The 11015-nt window shown below is 43.5% G+C and overlaps 1 protein-coding gene across 1 annotated transcript in view; it reads left to right on the plus strand.

Annotated features, from left to right (window-relative positions):
- The window catches only part of LOC109931834, a 72399-nt gene extending 62233 nt beyond the window's left edge, over positions 1-10166 (plus strand). Inside the window, exon 5 of the mRNA XM_048605213.1 lies at positions 7391-10166. Coding sequence (XP_048461170.1) covers positions 7391-8227 — 837 coding nt within the window. The 3' untranslated portion in view covers positions 8228-10166. The remainder of the gene's footprint in view (positions 1-7390) is intronic.
- Positions 10167-11015: the final 849 nt, after the last annotated feature.

The following is an 11015-nucleotide window of genomic DNA, read 5'->3' on the forward strand; positions in this document are numbered from 1 at the left end:
GCATTTAAATGGTCATTGGATAAACATATGGATGATAATGGAATAGTTTAGGTTAGATGGGCTTCAGATTGGTTTCACAGGTCGGCGCAACATCGAGGGCCGAAGGGCCTGTACTGTGCTGTAATGTTCTATGTTCCATGTTCTATTAATGAAAAGCGTACTTGAATTGCAGGTTTTCACTGTGACATAAGTGACAAACTCTGCAATTGCAAGTTTCACCCAGGCCATTGTAATATCATTAAAATGCAACAGCTGTGATCCGTTTAAAGCAAAGATCTCCCAATAATACAATGATCAGAAAATGAAATCATCAAAGATTATTCGCTGTAGGGATAATTCTATAGGACTGTATTGTTGTGATCTGTAATTATCATAAAATGCTATTTGTGAAGAAAGGTTGCGTTCAAAACCATCATTACAGCCTCGGATTATTTGTCTGAATTGCCTTACTAAATAACAATGGCTTATGAGGCAATGCGATTCGGAAATGAGTGGATCAAATTTCCATTGAAACACATAGAGCTCTGTGATTCCCTGTTCTTGATAATGTGATCAGCTTGACCAGCGGCTCTTGAGAGTGGTTCATCCTCTTGCTGAGGGTTAGAGTCTCATGCTTTCTGCTCGTTTAGCTCTCTGGCAATACATTGTGGCTGCAAGCTGGGCTTTTTTAGATCACCTGGCATGGGGCCAACATTTGCAATGTGGGCAGGATGATACACGCCTCTCCACTCACCCATAAATCACACTCAATGGAGTTACAAACAGGGTTAAAGCTGGTAAGAGATAACAGTGAAAACATTGGGATTGTGGTCATCATCTGAATTAGATGTACAGGGGTGTTCTGAGTGGGATCCTTCATCGGCAGCTAGAGCAGTGTTATAGGTGATCAAACACTGTAGGAAAGAAAGACTCCCAAAATGTTTTCACTGCATATGTATGAGATCACCTTTGATTGTTGTAAGTGTTTGATAAAAATATGCTGTACGGGCATGCCATTTCTAGCTACAACCATCATCTTTAAGTCTAGGTAACTGCTAGGTCTAATATGGTAGAGTCAAACCACTTTCTAAGCTTGAATCAGAGATAGTAGGAACTGCAGATGCTGGAGAATCCGAGACAACAAGGTGCAGGGCTGGATGAACACAGCAGGCCAAGCAGCATCATAGGAGCAGAGAGGCTGACGTTTCGGGCCTAGACCCTTCATCAGAAAAGGGGGAGGGGAAGGGGGTTTTGAAATAAATAGGGAGAGAGTGGGAGGCGGATAGAAGAGGGATAGAGGAGAGGATAGGTGGAGAGGAAACAAACAGGTCGAAGAGGCGGGGATGGAGCCAGTAAAGGTGAGTGTAGGCAGGGAGTTAGGAATGGGATAGGTCAGTCCAGGGAGGACGGACAGGTCAAGGGGGCGGGATGAGGTTGGTCGGTAGGAGATGGAGGTGCAGCTTGAGGTGGGAGGAGGGGATAGGTGGGAGGAAGAACAGGTTAGGGAGGCAGGGACGAGCTGGACTGGTTTTGGGATGCGGTAGGGGGAGGGGAGATTTTGAAACTTGTGAAATCCACATTGATACCATTGGGCTGCAGGGTTCCCAAGCGGAATATGAGTTGCTGTTCCTGCAACCTTCGGGTGACATCATTGTGGCACTGCAGGAGGCCCAGGATGGACATGTCGTCTGAGGAATGGGAGGGGGGGTTGAAATGGTTCGCGACTGGGAGGTGCAGTTGTTTGTTGCGAACCGAGCGTAGGTGTTCTGCAAAGCGGTCCCTGGGTCTCCGCTTGGTTTCCCCGATGTAGAGGAAGCCACACCGGGTACAGCAGATGCAGTATACCACATTGGCAGATGTGCAGGTGAACATCTGCTTGATATGGAAAGTCTTCTTGGGGCCTGGGATGGGGATGAGGGAGGAGGTATGGGGGCAGGTGTAGCACTTCCTGCGGTTGCAGGGAAAAGTGCCGGGTGTGGTGGAGCTGGAGGGGAGTGTGGAGCGGACAAGGGAGTCGCGGAGAGAGTTGTCCCTCCGGAAAGCAGATAAGGGTGGATCCAGGAACTCCCTTCCTATGTCCGTGACACCACCCACGCCCTCCACCTCCTCCAGAACTTCCAATTCCCCGGTCCCCAACACCTCATCTTTACCATGGACGTCCAGTCCCTCTACACCTGCATTCCCCATGCAGATGGCCTTAAGGCCCTCCGCTTCTTCCTGTCCCGCAGGCCCGACCAGTCCCCCTCCACTGATACCCTCATCCGCTTAGCCGAACTCGTCCTCACACTTAACAACTTCTCTTTCAATTCCTCCCACTTCCTACAGACAAAGGGGGTAGCCATGGGTACCCGCATGGGCCCAAGCTACGCCTGCCTCTTTGTAGGTTACATGGAACAATCCCTCTTCCGTACCTACACCGGCCCTAAACCCCACCTCTTCCTCCGTTACATTGATGACTGTATCGGCGCCGCCTCGTGCTCCCACGAGGAGCTCGAACAGTTCATCCACTTCACTAACACCTTCCACCCCAACCTTAAGTTTACCTGGACCATCTCTAACACCTCTCTCCCCTTCCTGGACCACTCTGTCTCCATATCGGGCAACCACCTAGAAACCGATATTCATTTCAAGCCCACTGACTCCCACAGCTACCTAGAATACTCCTCCTCCCACCCACCTTCCTGCAAAAATGCTATCCCCTATTCCCAATTCCTTCGCCTCCGCCACATCTGCTCCCAGGATGAGGCATTCCACTCCCGTACATCTCAGTTGTCCTCGTTTTTCAAGGACCGTAACTTCCCCTCCTCGGTGGTCGAGAACGCCCTCAACCGTGTCTCCCACATCTCCCGCCCCTCATCCCTCACACCCCGTCCACGCAATAAGAACCAAAAAAGAATCCCCCTCGTCCTCACGTACCACCCCACCAACCTCCGGATCCAACGCATCATCCTCCGATACTTCCGCCATCTGCAATCCGACCCCACCACCAAAGACATCTTTCCCTCCCCACCCTTAGCTGCTTTCCGGAGGGACAACTCTCTCCGTGACTCCTTTGTCCGCTCCACACTCCCCTCCAGCTCCACCACACCCGGCACTTTTCCCTGCAACCGCAGGAAGTGCTACACCTGTCCCCATACCTCCTCCCTCATCCCCATCCCAGGCCCCAAGAAGACTTTCCACATCAAGCAGATGTTCACCTGCACATCTGCCAATGTGGTATACTGCATCCGCTGTACCCAGTGTGGCTTCCTCTACATCGGGGAAACCAAGCGGAGACTCGGGGACCGCTTTGCAGAACACCTACGCTCGGTTCGCAACAAACAACTGCACCTCCCAGTCGCGAACCATTTCAACTCCCCCTCCCATTCCTCAGACGACATGTCCATCCTGGGCCTCCTGCAGTGCCACAACGATGCCACCCGAAGGTTGCAGGAACAGCGACTCATATTCCGCTTGGGAACCCTGCAGCCCAATGGTATCAATGTGGATTTCACAAGTTTCAAAATCTCCCCTCCCCCTACCGCATCCCAAAACCAGTCCAGCTCGTCCCTGCCTCCCTAACCTGTTCTTCCTCCCACCTATCCCCTCCTCCCACCTCAAGCTGCACTTTCTAAGCTAACAGTTTCTTATAGTCAACAAGGTATAGTTTATTACATGCTACAGATTACACTGATATGATAGAGATTGGTAAGAGACTCTGAGGAGGCGCAGATAGATGACTTTATTAGGGTAGAGCTTATGACACTCCTCAGTGTTAACCCTGGCAGTCCCATATACAACAACAACCATCATGGGCCATTTTCCCCACTGCAGGATTCTCTGACAGCAAAGAGATGGGCAATTGAATGAATTGTCAGACCCAGAGTGGAGTCGATGAGAGGCAGTTTTCAGAGTACTTAATTTTTAATCCTTGTTATTCTGGTGTGACTGGAATGCAATCTCCTGTGACCTGGCGCCACAAGAAAAACAAGTTTGCATGTGGATTTATCATCAACAAGCATTTAGCAACTTATTGCACTGCATTTTCAGGGCATGAAGAAAATGATTGCTAAACCAGCAACAATGAAGGAACGGGGATATCTTGTTACAAACAGGAGAGGAGGCATCACAGTCCCCTTCTATTATTAACCACCCTCGGTCAGTCACAACAAATTTTTAATTGATTTCAATTTGTTAGCACGAAGCCTTCACACTTGAATTCAAATCAGTTGACCAGAACAAAATGAAGGAAAGCCGATTCCAAGGTGTTCCTGCGTGAAAGACAGTGGTGTTTTAATACCTGAAAAAGATAATGAAACACAACAAGAAACACACACAAACCACAAGTAATGAGCTTACAAAGAAAGTGGAAGGTGTGGGAGGATGGGTCTGTAGTACAGACAGGACAGTAAAGGGCAGTTTGCATTTTTTCAGCCTTTGAGTCGTAAGAATGAAACCCGAATCATATCGGCTTAAGCAGGCATTGGGTCAAAAATCACATGACACCAGGTTACAGTCCAACAGGTTTATTTGAAAACAAAGCTTTCTCAGCTCTGCTCCTTCCTCAGATGTGTGTGGAAGAGGAGGTATAGCGACACAAGAATTTATCAGAAGAAAGATAACAACCCTAAAAATGGCTCGCTGACCGCCTCCTGTTGAATCTTTAATCAGTTGGAAAGGAGATTCAGGTTTCTATTGATTAAAATGCAAATCCCAGAATTTCTTTCAAGTCATTGCCCCGAGATGATTAAAGGTGATATCTCAGGTCAGACAATGCAGTTTTAGGTGCAAGGCCTTGTTTGGAATCTGTCTGTGTTTTAACCTGGAGTCAGGCTGGTTTCATTTTTTTGAACAAAATAGAATGTATTTGCAAATACACAAACATCTTGGATGAAATAATTCACCTCATAGATTTATATGTATGTGTACGCATGTCTGTGTGTGTGTGAGACAGTGTGCGTGTATGTGTGTGATAGTGTGCGTGCATGTGTGTGTGAGTGTGAGTGCGTGTGTGTATGAGAGCCTCAACCGTGATCTTGGGTTCATGTCACGCTACAGGTGACCCACACTATATACTCTCTCACAGACACATACACATGCACACAAACATACACTCTCTCACACAAACATAGTGGCACACACATACTCGCACACTCACACAGACCCTCTCTCACACACACACTTACACTCACACTCATACATTACTTCACACTCACACACTGTCCCTCAAGCACACACACACTATCTCTCACACACACTAACACACACTCTATCTCACACACACACATGCTGTCTCTCTCTCACACACAATCAAACACAAACACGAACACTTTCTCTCACACACATACACTCTCTTTCTCTCTCTCACACACATACACTCTCTTTCTCTCTCTCACACACTCACACACACGTGTACCCACACACACTCACACGGACACACACTCTCAACACACACAGTCTCACGCACACACACTCACACGTACACACACACAGTCTCTCTCACGCACACTCTCATGCACACACACTCATATGTACACACACACACACACATTCACACATACACACACAAATACACACTCACACACTCACACACACACTCCCTCTCTCTCACACACACACATACACACACACCCTCACACACTTCAATCTACGCGGTGAATTATTTCATCCAAGATGTCTGTGTATTTGCATATACATTATATTTTGTTCAACAAAGTAAAAGCAGCCTGACTCCAGTTTAAAACCCAGTCAGATTCTAAACAAGGCCTCACACCTAAAACTGCATTGTCTGACCTGAGATGTCACCTTTAATCATCTCGGGACAATGACTTGAAAGAAATTCTGGGATTTGCATTTTAATCAATAGAAACCTGAGTCTCCTTTCTAACTGATTAAAGATTCAACATGAGGTGATCAGTGAGCCATTTTTAGGGTTGTTTTCTTTCTGCTGATAAATTCTTGTGTCGCTATACCTCCTCTTCCACACTACATCTGAGGAAGGAGCAGAGCTGAGAAAGCTTGTGTTTTCAAATAAACCTGTTGGACTATAACCTGGCGTCGTGTGATTTTTGACCTTGTCCGCCCCAGTCCAATACCGGCACCTCCACATCATAAGCAGGCACTGACTGCCTAAAGTTACAGCCCCTGGATTTGTAGTTTCTAGGGAAAATCGGAGCTAATCATTTTGCTTCACATGCCCTGGTTTCCTGAAGTGGAAGTATTTGTGGAGGTTTCTCACATGTTTCCCATCTAATTCTCTCTTTTTAATGGTCATTGGCAGCTTTGTCTGGCCTCCCCTTTGCTCCCCATCCTGTCTCTGGGGTATTTACCTCTCTGTGATCACTGCATGTACAGTGGCAGCCTTGTGACCCCAGTTTCCCTGAGTTTATGTGCCTGTATATTAGCTCATAGACATCAGCCAGAACTGCTGCCTGTTTGGGCCTTTCAACCCCCTGTTCCTTAACATGATCTGGAATTGAAAAGAATATCGAGATTTTGAACTCTGCAACGAGAATTAGTGCATGGACTCACCGATCAAATGTGAGCTGCTTAAGATATTTGTATTTTGATCTTACTTGTATATGCTTAAAATAACTCCTTTTCACTGCCTCATAGTCAGTACCACTGCCCACAGATAAGAGGGAGTCAACTCATAAGCTTTCCCTGTCAGCCTGCTGTGTAACAGTACAGTCCAACAATGGACTGGCTACTTCAAAAAAGATAAAGAAAGTGTCTTGCTCTGATGCAGGCCATCAGATCCAAGGGAATTGTTACCGTTTAATCCTATTAGTTTTCCTCGTATTTTCTCTATATTGATTGAGATTTTTTTGAAAGTTCCTCCCTCCTTTATTCCCCTTGATTTTCTGATATCTTTGTGATGCTCATTGTGGCTGCTACTGTGAAAGCAGGTTCAATATATCTTGTTCAAAGTCTTTGCCATCTCCTCATTTCCATCATTAAACACTTAGGCCCCCCCTGTAAGGGACCAAAGTTTGCTTTTCCTACGCTTTTTATATGCTTGTTGAAGCTGTTACAGTTATAGAGTCACACAGCACAGAAACAGACCCTTCAGTCCAACTCATCCATGCTGACCAGATATCCTAGATAAATCTAGTCCTGTTTACCAGCATTTGGCCCATATCCCTCTAAACTCTTCCTATTCGTATACCTATTCAAAATGCCTTTTAAATTTGTTTTATATTTCCTAAAAGTTTGCTATAGTAAGTCCATTTCTCCCTCTTTTTTAGAGAATAAGAGAGATAAGAATCCTTGACCACAGCCCCTAACATCCATTTGATTGTCAAACAGATCAGTAATCCAGATAAATCTTTGTTTATAGGGTTGAGTTATAATTAAACAGATGTTTTCATTTTCCATAAGTAGTTCATCAATAACCACAAAAACTAAGGAAATATCTTTCTTATCTTAATAGGTCATTATTTCTGAGGAGTTGCATATGAATCTGCAATGCAAGGAGTCAAATGAGAATCCAGAGGGTGATCGCATCTCATTTCTTATAAACGATGATAGTTCAAATAATTGTCAGTTGGAATTTCAGAGCACAGATCCTGCCTACGAATTACAGCTCACCTCAGATAACTGTTTAACTGATATGGACGAAAATGTTCCTTACCAAAGTAACGGTTTGAGTGGTGGAAGTTGCAAGCATAACAGCCTTCTGAGTGAGCCAGAAGTCTGCATGTATAGGACTACGGGCAACCTTCCTTCCTACATACCATCATCCTTTGAAGATAAGGACAGTGCAAACCCTACACAGCAAAATAACCCTGGAATTCCAGTGCCTGATAATTTACAGTCCTGGTCAAGTTTAAGAGATGTCAAAGAAGCCAGAAGCAGCAACGTTGCTGAAAATGTCTCAATAGAAGAGACTTTGCAATGCAACTTCAATTTATTCCAGGAAATTCAAGTAAAGCCTGTGAGCATAGAGTTTTGGAATTCTGCTGATGTTCCTCTGAGTACAGTTAAACTTTGTTTTAATAATGACTCTGATAAAGACAATTCTGCTGTGGATGCTTATGGGGATGGAATTTCCAACTTCTTAAAAACAGAAGACTTTTGTTCCCAATTTACTTGTGACTTGATAACAGCTGATGATCAGTCTCTAAATGGCAATCCAGACTATCAAGAACAATTCATAAAACTACCTCAATTTATAACTGACTGTGAATTTCAGGGCTTGACTAAAAAGCGAACCTTTCATACCTCACAGACTGACAACATGCAACTGTCTGGATATGAGCCGCATTGAAAATTGATTGGATGTGTACCAATGAACTTATGTTTGGGCTTACCTTGAAACCAGAATATCTGTTTTATTTAGAATGTCCTGACTATGGAAATTGGAAGAAACCTGCAATTTTTTTTCTAGTTTCTAGTTAAAAGCATTTCTGTTTTGTAAGCGATAGCTTGATATGTTAGACATTATTAAGAATATCAATATCTATGTTGTTTTTCACCATCATTGGTGCCAGAATTTGCAACATGGCAGCTTGTTTATTTTCAAACAAATCCTCATCACCTTTATCCCTTCCCTTTCTTTTCTCAATGCGTTGATGCTGTGCAGAATTCAAGCGCCTAGGCAATGAAGTGACTTTGATTCATAGCAGAAGGTGTCAGTATTGAGGAATGGGTTTTGCAACAAAAGCCAGCATTGAAGAAAGTAACCTGTAGGAATTTGTAAAGCTATGACTATCTGTTGTGGAGAGAGAGAGTGAGGAAATTGGTGAGGGATGGAGATGGGACGGCCAGGGGTAGGAGAAGAGAAAGGTTTGGACCAGTTGGAAAATATACAGTGGCAAGCCATGAAGATGCAGGAGAATTGGAAGAGGACTGGGTGACTGAAGAGAAGGAATGAAGAAGGGTGATTAATCATTGCCATAGTGACCCCAAATACAATGGGAAAAACCAAAAGAAAAAATTGGTATGACTTCCAGGTCTGACTATATCAAAGTTCCACATCTGCACACATCTATTAGTGGGAGGTCAGTAGATAACCATCAAGAGATGAAACCGAATTTCATTCTCTCTGCCCTAACGTAGAGTTATTGAGAGAAATTGGAGTGATCCTATCTACACCAAACCTCATTGAGAACAGTTAAACTGAGTATAATCCAAGGATGAAGCCTAATCTGTATGGCTGTACATTGTGTAAAATCAGAGGAGGGTCAGCAGCTATCAGAAAACTCAGGTGGATGTTTATTTTGTTGCTATGAATTGTAAATTATATAGTAATTGTATGAAGGAGAATTTAAAGAAATACCACTTATTTATTTTATGTCCAGTGATCACAGTATGTCGATAGGTACTAAGGCTTTTATGGAATTGTTTATATGTAGTACCAAGCAAGCTTGTAATTACCAATCATTTGACTTAACCATTCTCTGTTCCAATAAGTTAGTAATGAGAGAATTTTTTAATGACTGCCCCTCCAGACTTCCATTAGATTGTTGAAACAGATGAACACAAGGGAGAACTTTACTTGGTTGACAGCTTTATTTTCCTTTGATCATTTTGTCGGTGGCTTAATGTTTATTCACCCAAGAAAAGAGGTGTCAAGTGCATAAAGTCTCTGCTATTGATACTTTAAGTGCTGATTGATGAGACACTTAAAAGATTGTAAGAACAACAATTTTTCTAAATGAAGTAGTGAATAGCTTTTGAGGTCATAGAGTTCATTGGTTCTGTACAGAGTGTACCCCCAAGTGTATACTCGGTGGATGGACGTGGTTGAGCTACGAATCAACGTAGAGTGTATGAAGAACATGAGTTGGCAAGGAGGGTTTGAGAGGCATTGGGGGATAGACGGCAACATGGATAGGAAAATTATTTTTCAAAATATCCTGCATCCAGACTATGGTTCCCAATTCCCTTTGCACAATGAAAGATGACTCCTTGGGAATGTGGCTCAACTCCAAAACATTGTGATAGTAAGTGACGCGCAGTTAAAATATTGCTTTTGATATGATATCAGTAGAGTTTTTAAAAAAATGAATTGGAAGAGGTAGGTTTTGCTGAGAATTTGCTGGTTCAAATCAAGTTATTTTTTATATTAAGAACAGAAAAGTGTAGAATATTGCTGTTTTCACCAAAAATGTGGCACTGCTTTTCTTAAAATGTGAAATAGAAAGAAACCTGTGAAATGAAGGACAAATTGTGACTTCAATAATACACTTTACTCTGAATCAATATTCAATCTTGATAAATTCTGATTCAAGAATAAAATACTAAAATATTGGAATAGAAAGAGGAAATGGATAAACTCAACTGATCTCTGTAGAGGCTGCCAGACCAGCTGAGTTTCTCCATTGCTTCTTGTGTTTTTCTCAGAACTCTGGCATTCACCTTTCTTTGATTTGTTTAAAATATTTGACCTTGTTTTATTTCCACGGGAGTTTACATTTCTTTCTGCTGTTTTATAAGGATGTTATCTTTTTATTTAATAACATGTCATAGTGAAGAGAGGAAACATGCTGATGAAGTGTTGTGAAAGTACGCACAGAGATTTCTGCCCAATTGTGCTCAATTCCTGTTGAAGCTCACTTATGTGTTTTTTTAATAACCATCATTGCAAAATTGATTGAATGCATGAAAGCAGCACATTTGTGGGGGAAGTTGGAATTTGGGATTGAGGGAGTCAGGAGATCAGAGTGAGTCAGTTATCTAGTTAAACAGGAGTTAGACATGGGCCTGATTTGTCTAACATTTCCGAGGTAACTGTCCAGATGAGTAAGTCAGATTTCTCCCAGGTTTTTGACTTAAAAGGAGATGGAGACATTTGCGCAGTGTCCCTCTGAGCAGGACAATTGCCCATGGGATGTTGAAATGCCCTGGGCAATTCACAAGGTCACTATATGGGGCTTCCAAGGGGTGTGTCTTATCCACTCTAGCTACCGCTCGTCTCTGACTACCTGGAAACTGGAAGGTTTGGGTCCACGTTTTTGAGTTGGCAAACACCCTCTCTATATGTTTCAGAGATAGTAGGAACTGCAGATGCTGGAGAATCTGAGATAACAACGTGTAGAGCTGGATGAACACAG

The sequence above is a fragment of the Rhincodon typus genome, chromosome 14, assembly GCF_021869965.1.
Source record: "Rhincodon typus isolate 14 chromosome 14, sRhiTyp1.1, whole genome shotgun sequence".
In the NCBI taxonomy this organism is placed as follows: Eukaryota; Metazoa; Chordata; class Chondrichthyes; order Orectolobiformes; family Rhincodontidae; genus Rhincodon; species Rhincodon typus.